The sequence below is a fragment of the Bufo bufo genome, chromosome 3 (genome assembly GCF_905171765.1).
Source record: "Bufo bufo chromosome 3, aBufBuf1.1, whole genome shotgun sequence".
Lineage (NCBI taxonomy): Eukaryota > Metazoa > Chordata > Amphibia > Anura > Bufonidae > Bufo > Bufo bufo.
The window spans coordinates 698,194,296-698,210,897 of record NC_053391.1 but is presented as its reverse complement, the minus strand read 5'-3'; the positions used below and the strand labels follow the sequence as shown (position 1 = coordinate 698,210,897).

At 47.5% G+C, this 16,602-nt stretch overlaps 2 protein-coding genes and 1 long non-coding RNA gene across 4 annotated transcripts in view; 2 read left to right on the top strand and 1 right to left on the bottom strand.

The window, feature by feature from the left end:
- Positions 1-1,773: 1,773 nt before the first annotated feature.
- LOC120996608 lies at positions 1,774-5,731 on the top strand. Its single transcript, XR_005777813.1, has 2 exons — positions 1,774-1,889; positions 5,546-5,731. It is a non-coding gene; the product is annotated as an uncharacterized LOC120996608 (long non-coding RNA).
- A 984-nt stretch (positions 5,732-6,715) lies between these two features.
- LOC120994098 lies at positions 6,716-10,087 on the bottom strand. Its single transcript, XM_040422557.1, has 6 exons — positions 10,021-10,087; positions 8,897-8,944; positions 8,402-8,786; positions 8,184-8,359; positions 8,052-8,095; positions 6,716-7,877 (listed from the first exon to the last, which is right to left on the bottom strand). The coding sequence occupies exons 1-6, from the start codon at positions 10,085-10,087 to the stop codon at positions 7,494-7,496; spliced, it is 1,104 nt and encodes a 367-aa protein (XP_040278491.1). The 3' UTR covers positions 6,716-7,493.
- Positions 8,576-16,602, top strand: part of LOC120996607 (ecto-ADP-ribosyltransferase 5-like) — a 103,645-nt gene continuing 95,618 nt past the window's right edge. Inside the window, exons 1-2 of one of the 2 annotated variants that reach the window (XM_040426639.1) lie at positions 8,576-8,714; positions 10,845-10,921. In XM_040426639.1, the coding sequence (XP_040282573.1) occupies positions 10,847-10,921 (75 nt within the window). In that variant the 5' untranslated portion in view covers positions 8,576-8,714; positions 10,845-10,846. Of the gene's footprint in view, positions 8,715-10,844; positions 10,960-16,602 lie in introns of those variants that run through there. The other variant, XM_040426641.1, reaches the window with a different exon arrangement.

Below are 16,602 nucleotides of genomic sequence, written 5' to 3'. Positions count from 1 at the left end.
ATTATGATGCCCGCTCGTATACCCCGGAGGGGGTCTCCTTTGACATCTCTAGGAGGACTAAGACCCACATACGTTCGGTCGCTTATCCTGCTTTCCCGGCCTCACCTTCACTTTGTCCCGTGGCGTGCCTCAAGGAATATGAAGCTCGCACTTCTCTTCATCGGTCGCGGGAGTTTCCTCAGCTCTTCCTTTCTACCATTCATCCTTTTGCCCCAGTGACCACTCCCACGCTGGCTAGGTGGATGAAGTGGGTCATGGAATTGGCGGGCGTGGACACTTCTATTTTCTCGGCGCATTCCGCTAGGGGGGCATCTGCTACCTCTTTGGCGGTTTCTGGCGCCAGACTGGAGGACATTTTGAAATTGGCGGATTGGTCCAGAGTCTCCACGTTCAGAGAATTTTATTTTCGGCCAGGTCCTCATGTTTTCTCATCAATCATTGATAATTTATCTTAACTTTGAACTTGCAATACGAGCCTCGGGGTCTTGTAATAAAATCAGATGATTTTCCTATTTCATGACGTAAAGTCATGATTTTATTAAAGACACGGAGGCGAGTATTGCACACCCTATGTTTCCCCTCCCTATGTTGGGTTTTTAACTATGGATGATTTTGATTGTGTGTCATTTGCATATTGGTTTTAACTCTATGAGTTTTTCCTGAGTAGGTTTGTCGCAACCATTTGATTGTGGATACAATGTCCCTCTTTGCTTCTATGATTTTTTCTGTTTTTCACCTTTTCAGGTTGAGACCGGCCTACTATGCGGTATCCATTGGTCTACGTCATGGTTCGGAGGGTCAGCAGTTCGGTTCCAGCCGATCGTGTGATGTGGACAGCTTCAGGAGCTTCTTCATCGTTGTTTCCAGTTGTTCCCAGTTCGCTTCCGGATGGATGGCGGTGTTGTTCCCGGGCTGTTCCGGTTTCCTGGTTGGTGATTCAGTTGGACTTTTCGGATTTGGTTTACAAAGAAAGAGGAGGTTTTGCAGGCGGTGTTGCCTGTTATACTGGGACTATGGGGAGGGGCTAATCAAATGCTTCAATATTTTTCTTTGCTGCTATTGGTCAGAGTAAAGAAGGAGAATAGCAATACTCGCCTCCGTGTCTTTAATAAAATCATGACTTTACGTCATGAAATAGGAAAATCATCTGATTGTCTGCAGTGATTATATCTGCCTATACAGGCCAGGCATAGAGGTCTCACTAGGGATAAATCGCTATTACAACAATCTGAGTCAGAATAATAATCCTCTAAATATCTCTCTGTCAGTATCAGAGGCCCCCTGCGTACCTATAGTACCCCTCCATGATACATGGGGGCCGACATATCAGGCTCTTTAAGCTGCTTGTATCATGTAAAAAGTCGCACAGTACCAAACACACCATATCTGTGCCACAATGTGTGACGGTTCAAAAATGGTGAAAAAAGTGGGTGAGGCTCAGCAGAGGAGGCGCTGCCTCTGTGACCCAACACATTTATTGTAATTTACACCAAGAGCTGCTGTAAATCTACGTCCGCTCATAAATGGCGTCAATCTGAGCTTATGGCGCATGGACTGCCGAGGTCTGAGCATTTTTATGGCAGTTTATTGTGGTAAGACGACACTGTTATAGTGGCACTGCTGCTCTATGGCGCTATTTTGGGGTGCTGTTATTTACCGGCACAGCTGAGAGGGTACAGAGGACTGAACTTTTATAAGGGGAGGGGGGGTTGTGAATGTCTATTTATATGGCATTTTTATGGGGTCATGATATTTGTATAACACTGTTATAGGGCAGTATATTTATATGGTATTGTTATAGAGTAGTATACTTATGTGGTATTGTTATAGGGCAGTATATTTATATGGTATTGTTATAGGGGCAGTATATTAATATGGTATTGTTATAGGTGTAACAGATCTCCTGGCACCCCGACTGGGTACCTCCATTGATGGATGCTCCTAGTGCTTCCCGAGGACTCCAAGCACTCCACTTGACACCATAAGCACTGTTGACCCCACGAACCACCGCAGCTTGGGGTGGGGGGATCTCATCGTCTTTCACCCACCCAGGGCCCAAGACCAGGATCCAGCTTCCAGTGGGTAGAACCATGTTGTAACACCAGGGGAGTATAATACCGATAGCAATCCCCAGAGTAAATATAGCTTTTCCCCCCACACATGAGACAAGGCTCTATATTGAAAGTAAAATATGAACTCACTTTATTGAAGATCAACTCAGTATATATACAGTTCAAGAAGTCTAACAACATAACGCAATCAACCATAAACAACATGCAAACAGACATCTCCCCCCCTCCATAATGAATGAATAGGGAGAGAGGAAACAAGTGATGGGATTATCTCCTAAGTGTATCATAGGGTGATCTATTAATCTAGGAGTCGGCTGCTCCTAGAATCAGCTATTTTAATCCCATCACTAACACAATCAGTGGGAGTCTCAGTGCAAAGTTAATCCTTTTTGTGTTGCTGAATTCACACCCTGCACCTTTAATGGGCAATAAAAAAATATGAGGCATATAAATTCCACACATAAATCAGGGTCGATAGTTCCTTGTAACCCCAAAAGGTCTGAGGGTGTCTCCATAGTTCTGGGTCCATTGTCTGTAGAAAGGAGGCTGGCCCTCAGGCTTCTCCAGCAGCCCCAGTGACGGTTTAGTCCGTCACATTTCTCCCCTCCCAACACTAGACTAACCAAGTACCTGGCCTCCTGTCGGTCGGTGCCTGAGTTAGTCGAGTAGCCCACCCATAAACAAACACTGGTCCTGTTGAACTCTGGGGCCTGGCTCTGTTCTGCTACTCCTTGCTGCATTGTTGTTCTCTAGCTTGGAACTGTTGGTACTTGGTGGGCAGAGTCCAACTGCACTCTGCCCAGATGCCAGCTCTTCCGCTGGGGTTGCCTGTGGGGAATCAGCCTCTAGACAAGAGGATAGGGGAGGGCAGAGGCCAACTGCGCTCTGCCCAGATGCCAGCTCTTCCGCTGGGGTAGCCTGTGGGGAGTCGGCCTCTGGACAAGAGGATAGGGGAGGGCAGAGGCCAACTGCGCTCTGCCCAGATGCCAGCTCTTCCACTGGGGTAGCCTGTGGGGAGTCAGCCTCTGGACAAGAGGATAGGGGAGGGCAGAGACCGACTGCGCTCTGCCCAGATGCCAGCTATTCCGCTGCGGTAGCCTGTGGGGAGTCAGGCTTTGGACAAGAAGATAGGGGAGGGCAGAGGCCAACTGCGCTCTGCCCAGATGGCAGCTCTTCCGCTGGGGTAGCCTGTGAGGAGTCGGCCTCTGGACAAGAGGCTAGGGGAGGGAAGAGGCCGACTGCGCTCTGCCCAAATGCCAGCTCTTCCGCTGGGATGTGGTCAGGGAATCTTACCCCCAGAACCTTGTTGCAGATCGGCTGTGGAGAGGAGGGATCGCTTACCTCCTCCTTCTGGCATTTCATATGGGGTTGGTTGGGGATCTGTACTGGCCATCCAGCACCCCTGTAGGTCTGGTTTAGAGACCGAGGTCCCATCTGCACCATCGGAGTTAGGGGTGCTGTCCCCCTGTGGTTGGGGAGAGAGACCGGTTGTCTCCTCTCCCTTCAAGGTACACTGCCGCTGGGGAATGGAGACGATGCTCTCCTCTCGCTGCAAAACATACTGACGCTGGGGAGCAGGACCGACTGTCCCTACTCCTTTAAACTCCGGCTGTTGGGGATCTGGGCCGACCCCCCAACATCCCTGTAGGGCTGGTGGAGAGACCTTGGTCCCATCTCCACCTGCCATATGGGGTTCCCCCCAGGACCAGTCTATGAGGTCCCCTACCTCCACAGCTGGTACTGAAGCATGGGATTCTGTAGGGTTGTAGGTCTGGGACTGACACCCAGTTCTTTGGCAGTGTATATTGGGGCCGAATTGAGCTGAGGAAGTATTAGTAATCCTGCTCCAGCTCCCACTCCATTGTCACTAGAGATGCCAGGTCTTGTCTCACCTCTCTCGCTGTAGCCCAATCATGCATAGCCTCCCTGTAGTCATAGATATTCCAGAAAAGGGACTCTTCAGCATCTCCGAACTGCGGTTCTGCGAAGGCCTCAAACAACACGCCAGGGCCATTATAATCCTCACTCTTGGGTCTGTCGTGCTCAGCCATCCAGGAAGAGTGCCGAATCACATACCACCAGAGTGCCTGGAAGGCGTCGTCTAGCCAAAGCACCTTCCATACCAGGCTCTCAAGTTCTGTCACCCACTCATCCAGGGGCTGTTCTTCCAGAAGGGGCATTCGCAGGGCCACTCACATCTGCAACTGCTGCTCCTCAGTGTGGAGACTCTCGCCCTGCTGACGCTGTACATCTTCTAAGGCCTCGCGCCAGACGCCTTTCCGGACTGCATCCCTCCAGTCCGGGTAATCTTCTTCCTTGTAGTGGAACGCTGTCCGAAGACTAGCCGATTCCATCCTGCTGTAGCCAGGGGCGTTGTACGGATACTAGCGTTGCCCTCAATATACTCCACGAACTGTGTCTTCGAGCTGCTTCTCCTCACACTAGGACGCCATCCCACTGCTGCCACCAATGTAACGTATCTCCTGGCACCCCGACCGGGTACCTCCGTCGATGGATGCTCCTAGCGCTTCCCGAGGACTCCAAGCACTCCACTTGACACCATAACCGCCACAGACCCCACGAACTGCCGAAGCTTGGTTGAGGTCTTGCCGTCTCCTACCCACCCTGGACTTACGACAAGGCTCCAGGCTCCAGTGGGTGAACCTCTCCTAAATCTAGAGAGCAGGAACAGCTCTTACAAGAGCTAGTAGTTATAGCCAGGGGAGTATAGCAAATCATTAGCATATAGCAATCCCCAGTGTCGATCAGTTACCCAAACACCAGCCTCAACATGATGAAGGGAATAACAGGAACTCTTTATTGAACACACAGCATTGACTTATATACACATGACATACTGAGCACATGACATAGCAGCCAATCCTGTACAGTTTAAACACAAAACTAACCCTATTCAACAAACACACTGACATTGTCTGTGACGCAATTAACAAACACACTGGCATTGTCTTTGAAGCAATCAACAATGAACATGCAAACAGATATCTTCACCCCCTCCATAATGAATGAATGAGAAGAGGAGACACATGTGATGGGATTATCTCCTTAGTGTATCATAGGAGTCGGCTGCTATTATAATCAACTATCTTAATCCCATCACTAACACAATCAGTGGAAGTCTCAGTGCAGAGTTAACCCTTCTTGTGTTGCTGAATCCACACCATGCCTTTTTAATGGGCAATATGACATATGTGGCATATAAATTACACATATAAATCAGGATTCATAGTTCCTTGTAACCCCAAAAGGTCTGAGAGGGTTTCCATAGTTCTCGGTTCATAGTCTGTAGGAAGGAGGCTGGCCCTCAGGCTTCTCCAGCAGCTCCAGTGACGGTTCAGTCCGTCACAATATGGTATTGTTATGGGGCAGTATATTTATATGGCATAGTTATCGGGCAGTATATTTATATGGCTTTGTTATAGGAGCAGTATATCTATATGGTATTATTATAGGGGCAGTATATTTATATGGTATTGTTATAGAGGCAGTATATTTATATGGTATTGTTATAGGGGCAGTATATTTATATGGTATTGTTATAGAGGCAGTATATTTATATGGTATTGTTATAGAGGCAGTATATTTATATGGCTTTGTTATAGGGGCAGTATATTTATATGGTATTGTTATAGGGCAGTATATTTATATGTCTTTTATATCGATGTAGTTAGTTATTCAACCTTTTATTTACCAGTGGTACATTCTCAAATTATTTTATGACATTTATTGCTATCTGCAACGTTTCGGGCCCATTCGGTGCCCTTTGTCAAGCTGGATGGCCGGTCTGCGTGTTTCCACGCCGTGGAAACACGCAGACCGGCCATCCAGCTTGACAAAGGGCACCGAATGGGCCCGAAACGTTGCAGATAGCAATAAATGTCATAAAATAATTTGAGAATGTACCACTGGTAAATAAAGGTTGAATAACTAACTACATCGGTGTGCTGTTTCTGAAAAACCTATTTAAAGCTATATTCTCACTCCGCGGGTGGAAGGAGGTTAACAGGAGACGAGCACCCACAAAAGCCGTTCAATTTAGACGTGTGCTGAGGTGTCACTATAACTAAGAAGTATATGTCTTTTATATAGGGGCAGTATAGTTATATGGTATTATTATAGGGCAGAATATGTATATGGTATTGTTATAGGGGCAGTATATTTATATGGTATTGTTATAGGGGCAGTATATTTATATGATATTGTTATTGTGGCAGTATATTTATATGGTATTGTTATAGGGCAGTATATTTATATGGTATTGTTATAGGTGCAGTATATTTATATGGTATTGTTATAGGTGCAGTATATTTATATGGTATTGTTATAGGGGCAGTATATTTATATGGTATTGTTATAGAGTAGTATACTTATGTGGTATTGTTATAGGGCAGTATATTTATATGGTATTGTTATAGGGGCAGTATATTTATATGGTATTGTTATAGGGCAGTATATTTATATGGTATTGTTATAGGTGCAGTATATTTATATGGTATTGTTATAGGTGCAGTATATTTATATGGTATTGTTATAGGGGCAGTATATTTATATGGTATTGTTATAGGTGCAGTATATTTATATGATATTGTTATTGTGGCAGTATATTTATATGGTATTGTTATAGGGCAGTATATTTATATGGTATTGTTATAGGTGCAGTATATTTATATGGTATTGTTATAGGTGCAGTATATTTATATGGTATTGTTATAGGGGCAGTATATTTATATGGTATTGTTATAGGTGCAGTATATTTATATGGTATTGTTATAGGTGCAGTATATTTATATGGTATTGTTATAGGGGCAGTATATTTATATGGTATTGTTATAGGGGCAGTATATTTATATGGTATTGTTATAGGTGCAGTATATTTATATGGTATTGTTATAGGTGCAGTATATTTATATGGTATTGTTATAGGTGCAGTATATTTATATGGTATTGTTATAGGGGCAGTATATTTATATGGTATTGTTATAGGGGCAGGATATTTATATGGTATTGTTATAGGGGCAGTATATTTATATGGTATTGTTATAGGGGCATCTTGTTTAATATACACTGTAGGTTACTGACAAGACATGAAGTAGTGACATGTGAGAGCTCAGAGGGCGGCACAGGACAGACTCCTCTCTGCTTCACTCCTCTCTAGGTGGGGGGGGGGGGCTATAGAGGTAAATGTAGAAGGTTTCTGGAACTACGGAAAATACCTAAACTCAGAAGTGATGGGGCAGGATCTTTACACAATGGAGGAGATTGTCCACATTCTTAGAGAGATGTCTCCAGGAAACAGAAACCAAACCGTGGAGCCTCTACCAGAAAGGAAACCAAAAGTCAGAGCCTCAGAGATCACTGATCCCCAGTCACTAGGCTCCTGCTTTCTGCATCTGGTGCCACTTATCTCCACATCGGGCGCCTCTGATCTCCACACCTGACTCCCCTGATCTCCACACCTGACTCCCCTGATCTCCACACCTGGCTCCCCTGATCTCCACACCTGACTCCCCTGATCTCCACACCTGACTCCCCTGATCTCCACACCTGGCTCCCCTGATCTCCACACCTGACTCCCCTGATCTCCACACCTGACTCCCCTGATCTCCACACCTGGCTCCCCTGATCTCCACACCTGGCACCCTGATCTCTACACCTGGCTCCCCTGATCTCCACACCTGGCTCCCCTGATCTCCACACCTGGCACCCTGATCTCCACACCTGACTCCCCTGATCTCCACACCTGGCTCCCCTGATCTCCACACCTGACTCCCCTGATCTCCACACCTGACTCCCCTGATCTCCACACCTGGCTCCCCTGATCTCCACACCTGGCTCCCCTGATCTCCACACCTGGCACCCTGATCTCTACACCTGGCTCCCCTGATCTCCACACCTGGCTCCCCTGATCTCTACACCTGGCACCCTGATCTCTACACCTGGCACCCCTGATCTCCACACCTGGCGCCGCTGATCTCCACACCTGGCTCCCCTGATCTCTACACCTGGCTCCGCTGATCTCCACATCTGGCGCCCCTGATCTCTACATTTGGCGCTGCTGATCTCCACACCTGACTCCCCTGATCTCCACACCTGGCTCCCCTGATCTCCACACCTGACTCCCCTGATCTCCACACCTGACTCCCCTGATCTCCACACCTGGCTCCCCTGATCTCCACACCTGACTCCCCTGATCTCCACACCTGACTCCCCTGATCTCCACACCTGACTCCCCTGATCTCCACACCTGGCTCCCCTGATCTCCACACCTGGCACCCTGATCTCTACACCTGGCACCCTGATCTCCACACCTGGCTCCCCTGATCTCTACACCTGGCACCCCTGATCTCCACACCTGGCGCCGCTGATCTCCACACCTGGCACCCTGATCTCTACACCTGGCTCCCCTGATCTCCACACCTGGCTCCCCTGATCTCCACACCTGGCTCCCCTGATCTCCACACCTGGCTCCCCTGATCTCTACACCTGGCACCCCTGATCTCCACACCTGGCGCCGCTGATCTCCACACCTGGCTCCTCTGATCTCCACACCTGGCTCCCCTGATCTCCACACCTTGCTCCTCTGATCTCCACACCTGGCGCCCCTTATCTCCGCTCTCACCTGTAAGTATTCTGGATGCCGCACAATCTGCACTATTACACATCTTTGTAAACATTTCTGACTTTCAGGTTTTCCTGATGACAGATCATTAAAGAGCTGATAATGTAAACTTCAAGAACCCGCGCTGATAAATCAGGGGTCACACGAGCAGCACATATGAGACCTCACATATAACATCACTTACTATTGGGGTCCGTCCACACGGTCAGGTTTCTGGTTGCAGATTTGGAACCTAAAATTAGAAGAGGGTTAAAAAAAGAGAAAGTATAAAGGACAGAAACAACTTCTCTTGTTTGAATTCATTCACGGTTTTGACTTCCAACCCTGCATCAGGAACCTGACTGTGTCTGAGCCCATAGACGGCACCATGATAGAGAAAACTCAGATCCTTACTGTGCCCTGAGAGGATTACAGCAGCCTGTATTACGTCTACACAGCAACACACATTCTGCAGTATACACGTAGATGTACATATATAACACATAACTATTACACATTCTGCTGGTGCAGTCACTGTGTACATACATTACTTATCCTGTACTGATCCTGAGTTACATCCTGCATTATACTCCAGAGCTGCACTCACTACTCTGCTGGTGCAGTCACTGTGTACATACATTACTTATCCTGTACTGATCCTGAGTTACAGCCTGTAATATACTCCAGAGCTGCACTCACTATTCTGCTGGTGCAGTCACTGTGTACATACATTACTTATCCTGTACTGATCCTGAGTTACATCCTGTGTTATACTCCAGAGCTGCACTCACTATTCTGCTGGTGCAGTCACTGTGTACATACATTACTTATCCTGTACTGATCCTGAGTTACATCCTGTATTATACTCCAGAGCTGCACTCACTATTCTGCTGGTGCAGTCACTGTGTACATACATTACATTACTTATCCTGTACTGATCCTGAGTTACATCCTGTATTATACTCCAGAGCTGCACTCACTATTCTGCTGGTGCAGTCACTATGTACATACATTACTTATCCTGTACTGATCCTGAGTTACATCCTGTATTATACCCCAGAGCTGCACTCACTATTCTGCTGGTGCAGTCACTGTGTACATACATTACTTATCCTGCACTGATCCTGAGTTACATCCTGTATTATACCCCAGAGCTGCACTCACTATTCTGCTGGTGCAGTCACTGTGTACATACATTACTTATCCTGTACTGATCCTGAGTTACATCCTGTATTATACTCCAGAGCTGCACTCACTATTCTTCTGGTGCAGTCACTGTGTACATACAATTGAATATGTGCTGTATTTGATATATAGGGTGTTGGATACGTGCTGTGTTGGATACAAAGTTGTGTTGGATACTTGCGGTGTTGGATACATGAAGAGTTGGATACATGGGGTGTTGGATACGTGCGATGTTGTATACATGGGGTGTTGGATACATGTGGTGTTGGATACTTGCAGTGTTGGATATGTGCGGTGTTGGATATGTGCGGTGTTGAATATATGTGGTGTTGGATAGGTGCAGTGTTGGATACGCGCGATGTTGGATACTACATGCTGTGTTGGATACGTACAGTGCTGGATACGTGTTGTTGTTGGATTTGTGCAGAGTTGGGTACACGTGGTCTTGGATACGTGCGGTGTTGGATACATGTGGAGTTGGATACATGTGATGTTGGATACGTGCGGTGTTGGATACGTGCAGAGTTGGATACGTGCGGTGTTGGATACGTGCAGAGTTGGATACGCGTGGTGTTGGATACGTGCAGAGTTGGATACGTGCGGTGTTGGATACGTGCAGAGTTGGATACGTGTGGTGTTGGATACGTGCAGAGTTGGATATGTGAAGAGTTGGATACATGCGGTGTTGGATACGTGCGGTGTTGGATACGTGCAGAGTTGGATACGTGTGGTGTTGGATATGTGCAGAGTTGGATATGTGAAGAGTTGGATACATGCGGTGTTGGATACGTGCAGAGTTGGATACGTGTGGTGTCGGATACGTGCAGAGTTTGATACGTGCAGAGTTTGATACGTGCAGAGTTTGATACGTGCGGTGTTGGATACGTGCAGAGTTTGATACGTGCGGTGTTGGATACGTGGGGTATAAATCTGCTTCTATTCATGGTTTATTATTAATATTGTTACAGAAATGATGCAGAAATATAAATTATCGTTCTCCGCCTTCGCCTCGTTCTGGCTGCTGATTGGCTCCTGGTGTCCTCAGGTAAAGCTCCTCCCACTGATGTTCTGACTGGTCATGAGGTAAATGTCACAAGACGTCTTCCAGAAGTGTCCTGCAGATCCGGGGACTCTCAGCATTCTCTCAGGGATCTTCATGCCGACCAGGAGATCACTAATGTTTCTTCTAGAAATATAAAAAATGTTCAGTAGAGAGGATCTTTGTGGACAGGAGCCTGGATTTAGGGATTTGAGATGTTGGGGCCACAGATGAGACGGGCTTACCACCTTAGCTCTACCAGGGGTTAATATTATGAGGGGCCCCAGTTAAGATCTTCAAATGGACCCCCATCATGGTGCTGACTTCAGCCTTCCTGGGTGGGAGGTTTTGGTGTTTGTCCCTCACGATCTCCATGTCCTCAGGCCAATTCCCTAACCCCTTGGAGGGGGAGGGGGAGGGGGGTGCACCTATTCTCCCAATAAAGGCTGAGAGCACCCAGGCCCAGAACAAGCTCCATCATCTGTGGAAATCTACAGGAAGTGACTATCCTGAGAGGAACAGGAAGGAAGAGGAGGTGGGGCAGGGGTGATGTCATCAGGTGTCTGACATCATTAGGGGCGTATACTGGGCTTAATGTTGGCTGCAGAACATTGTTACAGAGTTAGTGCATTCCGAAAGTCCTCACGCCCTCTCACTTTCTTAACATTTTCTTCTCTTGCTCCTTGTGCTATAACAGATATGGACATAAGTCTTCAGCCCCTTTACTCAGGACTAGAGATGAGGGAATCGAAGTTGACCAAGTGGAATTCGATCAGAATTTCAGGAAAAATTTTATTCGCACCTAATCCGAATTTCCTCACGCTTCGTGGTAGCGAATCACATTTTTTCATAAAATGGCGGCTGCACGTGTGAGGATATGGAGCAAGGAACTCTGGGAACGAGGGATCACCCATAATGCCATGCATGCAGCCAATCAGCAGCCAGCCAGCCCTGTGATGTCACAGCCCTATAAATAGCAGCAGCCATCTTGGATTCTGCCATTTTCCAGTGTAGTTAGTGCAGGGAGAGGCGTCAGCAGGCGCTGGGGACAGTGCGAGGAAAGACTTCATTGTGCTAAAAAAAAACGATTTACCAGTGCAGGAAAAGATTATTCAAGGTGCAGGGAAAGGATAGGGAGGAATCATTCCACAGCATTTCTGTAGAACAGGGTTCAGTCGGGGAGGTGACAGCCTGGGAATAGGAACAATCCTATTACACCTTGCTGCACTGACTGCGGATCCACATTGCCATTATACAGCTCTGTAATTCCAGTAAACTGATCTTGTTATTGGTGGGCAAGTGCTGTGTGATATCGCCATTAACAGGGTTATTACAGGGGAATATTTCTATAGTACGTCTTAGGCTACTTTCACACTAGCGGCACGGACCTCCAGCAGCCTGTCGGATCCATCCTGCCGCTAGTAACCGTGTGCACCCCGATTGCCGCTCCGTCCCCATTGACTATAATGGGGGCGGTGCGGAGTTCCGGCGAAGGCACGGGAGCGCACGGCGAGAGGTTGCCGGAATAAAACTATAACATGTTCAACATTTATTCCGGCAGCCTCTCGCTGTTCTCTGCCGTGCCTCCGCCGGAACTCCGCACCGCCCCCATTATAGTCAATGGGGACGGAGCGGCAGTTCGGAGGCACACAGTCACTAGCGGCAGCACGGATCAGACAAGCTGTTCACCCGAAGGAACAGCCTGCCGGAGGTCCATGCCGCTAGTGTGAAAGTAGTCTTATTTGCCCTTGTGCGGTGCAGTTATAGGTTCTAAAGCATTTTTTGGCTTGTATTAGTGGGAAAAAAAGGGCTTATTAGCCATTGTGTGGTGAAGTGAGAAATGCTGATTGAGTTGAGGTGGGTGCTCCACAGACAGGATCCGTTTTTTGGGGGTTATTGCTCTGACGGATCAGAGAAAGGGCAAAATAATCAGTGACGTCAACACAAACTTACTGCTGACACCCTCTCCACTCTGTCCGGGGGGCTCTACTTGTATAAGGGGTTAATAGAACAGGTTCTGTAGACATCTATGTGGAATCAGCCGACGATGGTTTAAAAGGAGTGGGCTTCTTCTTGGCGCTAACATAGACCTGTAAGGCTGAGTTTGCAATGAGCAGGACCGTGGTACGGTGGCCAATTATGCAGTGGGTCAGGATAGATGTATATAAGTCTATGGTTTGTTCGTGACACCAATTGCAGCTTGCGCAGGTACTGTAGCAGGGCCCTTTAAGATGTTATAACTCACGTACCAGGTGAGGAATGCCAGAGGGGGATAATGTCTCTGTATAGTGTCAACGGTGTCTCCTACCTTGGTACGGCTGGACTCCTGGATCCTAGCTCACTTGCAATAAAATGAGTGTTGTTAATAGGAGTAATTGAGGAACTTTGGTAGCAGTAAATGAGATCTAGACATGGAGTATAATGCAACTTGTCTTTACTGAATGGCAGCTTTAAATCCATACGAGTTACAGCAATAGTCTTGGGTCCCAGCAGGTATAGGCAAGGTATGGCAGGGATCAGTATCTCGTCTGCTTCTATACTATGTGCCTGGAGAATCTGGCAGGTATTTATCTTCTGCTCTGTCTGTCTTCTGCTTAGTATGGGCCTGACTAGCTGAGGAGGAATTTGGCTTCTCCTGGACTCTGGATAAGTACTCACAGGACTGCTTGCAGGGAATGATTCTTCCTGGAGATCTGTAGTTCTGGAGGTGTTGCTTGGTTGTCCACAGTCGAGGCTGAAGGGCTCAGACTGGGAGGATGGATCCTTGGCCTCAGCCGAGGCTGGATCCTAGGTTGGGATCCCTGTAACTGGGAGCTCCTATTAACACAGCCTTCCCCTGGCAAGGGTGGCTGGTACACTAACTTAACTTCCTTCTCCTCCTCATGAGACAGGACATGGGAACAGCCCACTTCTGCTCACACAGGGGAGACTATACTGGAATGAACTATTCCAGCCTAGATATACTAAACTGGCTAAGGTCTGCTGAATACATTGCTGCCACCTGCTGGTGTACATGGAAATTACAGCATAATATATCAAACAGGCCTGAAAAACACATATACAGGGAAATGCAATGTTAGATGACACAAGATGACAATAAATATACACCTGACATGTTGTAGCAGGGAAATAGAGTTTTAGTAACATACTTCGGGATGTTACATACCACCTTACTTTAAGTTAAGCCATCCTCGGTTTACGCTAGGAGGGTGAAGGAATCAGCTCTGGGTACCCAATAAATACAAAGTGCTGCATGAATTACATAGAATGACATACATAGACAAAACACATAACGGCTTTCCCCAGGTTCCTGCCCGCTAGAGTAAGGTGTCCAACACATAGTTTCCTTCTCTTGGTATAACCAGGTAACCTAAATACTGCACAAAGCAAACATTACTGACTGACTTTGTATGTCCTGAGCTCTGTAGACATCAAAGAAAGCATGGGGGTGTCTTTACTCCGTAATCCCGCCATTGTATAATGCAAAGCCCGCAAATAGAAGGGTGGCTTTATCCTGTATTCCCTTCCCTGCACCATAGCCTGAAGAAATTTGGCTTGTACCACGGTCACTATGATGACTGAGGGGAAGCTAAAGTAAGGCTCTAAGGCTTGAGGTACCATACCTTAGGCAAAAGTTCAGAAGGGGAGGTATTTATCGTCTCCTTATCTTCTGGCAATGTCACAGGAGGAGGGTAGTACAATCCCGTCGCGCTCCTGGAAATGAGACACCTCAGGATGAGAACAATCCTGAACATAGAACAAGTAAGAAGGAGCAGCCTAGGGCTTCTAACGATTCCCGAAGCAGCAGGGGTACCTGTGTAGTAACTGGATCTGCCTGGACTTACCACTTGGTCCTACCCTGGGTACCTATGGGTATATATCACCGGGTGTAGGCCATTAGTTTTCACGTCCCTATGAAGACAGTTCGTATAAGGAGGGGAGAGAACAAGAGCTGTAAAAAAGGCACACTTTAAGTAAGTTGCTACATTTTTGTTAAGTGCAATGGTTAAGTGCAATCATGACAATCAGTGCATAAATTTACATTGTGGCACCTAGAAGGAGAATACACACGATGGGCAGGTTATCTTGAACGTTACAAAAATTGTAAACTGGTACAATAGTGCAAAAATTAAATAGCATGAAAATCACAAAGAGCTCAGGTATCACGTTTGAGTCCTTTCTTTGGGTGCAAGCTTTTATGTTGCAATAAAACATTTTGTAAAATAGTGCAAATTTTTTAATACAAGGATAGGTTCAACAATAACTTGAGTCATTTTGCCTGGAAGTGCTTAAAGTTGTAGAATCCTCTGGAAACTGATAAAAGTCAATTTGTAATCCACAGGGTTAAAAGTTAATTGTAATCCACAAGGTATAAAATGTCATAAGAGCAACAAGGCTATCAAGTAACCTGAGAAAGGGGATAAAACACTGAACTTGGACGTGAAGGGGTTAAGTGCTGATGGGGGGAGTCCTAACTGGCATGACCATCAGGATGAGGACTAAACAGACAACCTGAAATAAAAACGTTAAAACACACAAAAGGCCAACAGGTCCTCACCCGTCAGGAATCAGTCCATGGAGTGGCTCCCAAATGTCACTGGTTATTTTTTCTTTATAGCGGATACCTTTTACAGAAAGGTATCCAGCTCCTCCTCACTGCTGGAGCTGCTGAACCTCATGAGAGGTTGTTCCTGCCTCTGATGGTAGCTCATTGTAGCTGCTGTTGTGGTACGCCACTGCACTCTGCTGGTGGCTGCAGGTACTGGCTGTGCTGACAGCCTGGAAAACGCGGCAGTTACACGCCGTAGCCCGGAATCTCCAGCCGGCACAGAGGGGGATAGGACCTCTGGCTGAAGGGAATCAGGAAGGGTTGGAGCGGCTGCCTTGGGCTGTTTCCAGGGCAGGATGTATGGTGGTTTGGCATATGGCTGTACCTTAGGGTTAAACGTAAGGACAGAGTTATTTATCTGTCCTACCCTCAGGGTCAGTGGTGCGGCCAAATCCGGTATAAGGTGTGCCGGCTCAGGTTGGGGCTGCTCCCTAAAGGCCATCTGGGGTTTCCTGGAGGCATCTCACTTTGCCCGCAGAGCCTGGTTCCTCCTGCCAGGTCTCTGGGGTGACAGCAGGGGTGAGTGGCTTGTCCAGCAGGGTCACGCCGGAAGCAAATGGACCCTGGATGGAACGCATGGGGGTGTATTCGACCTGGTCCCCCACATATAGATTGTGCCGGGCCTGAGGCAGGTAATGCCTTTTAACGGAACGCCGGCCCACAAAGATTTCAGTACCGGAATAATTATCCTGCAAGAAGCCGACTCCTCGTTCCACAGAAAACCATAATACAGTCCCTGTTCGCCTGACTAAGGTGGGGTCCCCTGGCTGGTGGTCATCAACCACCTGCTTGACCCATTCTTCGACGGCTGATTTATATTCCCAGGCCGTCTGGGCAAACGCGGTGATTTCGTGAGGCACCTCAGGGTTCAGGCTCTTTAACTGGCTGGGAGTGGAGCTGGGCGGCGGAGTGGATACGCCAGCCGCCTCCGCCGCACCAGTAGGTGACTGTAGCAGTGCATGCCTAGGCCTGGTGGCAGGTGCGGGGGTCTCAGGACGCGGTGCAGGGGCGGACACGGACCGGGCCTGGGCCTCAGGGAGCGCGGCAGCTCCTACCTGTGGTTGCGGCCGGGCGGCCG

Bases quoted from the DNA above. Each gene is read 5' to 3' on its own strand.
- LOC120994098 (XM_040422557.1), bottom strand. From the start codon at position 10,087: ATGTATCCAACTCTTCATGTATCCAACACCGCAAGTATCCAACACAAC. The intron at 8,787-8,896 runs GTAAGTGATGTT...ATCTGTCATCAG, and splicing joins CGTGTGGACGGACCCCAATA to GAAAACCTGAAAGTCAGAAA. The intron at 8,096-8,183 runs GTGTGGAGATCA...CAGCGGAGCCAG, and splicing joins GTGGAGATCAGGGGAGCCAG to GTGTAGAGATCAGGGGAGCC.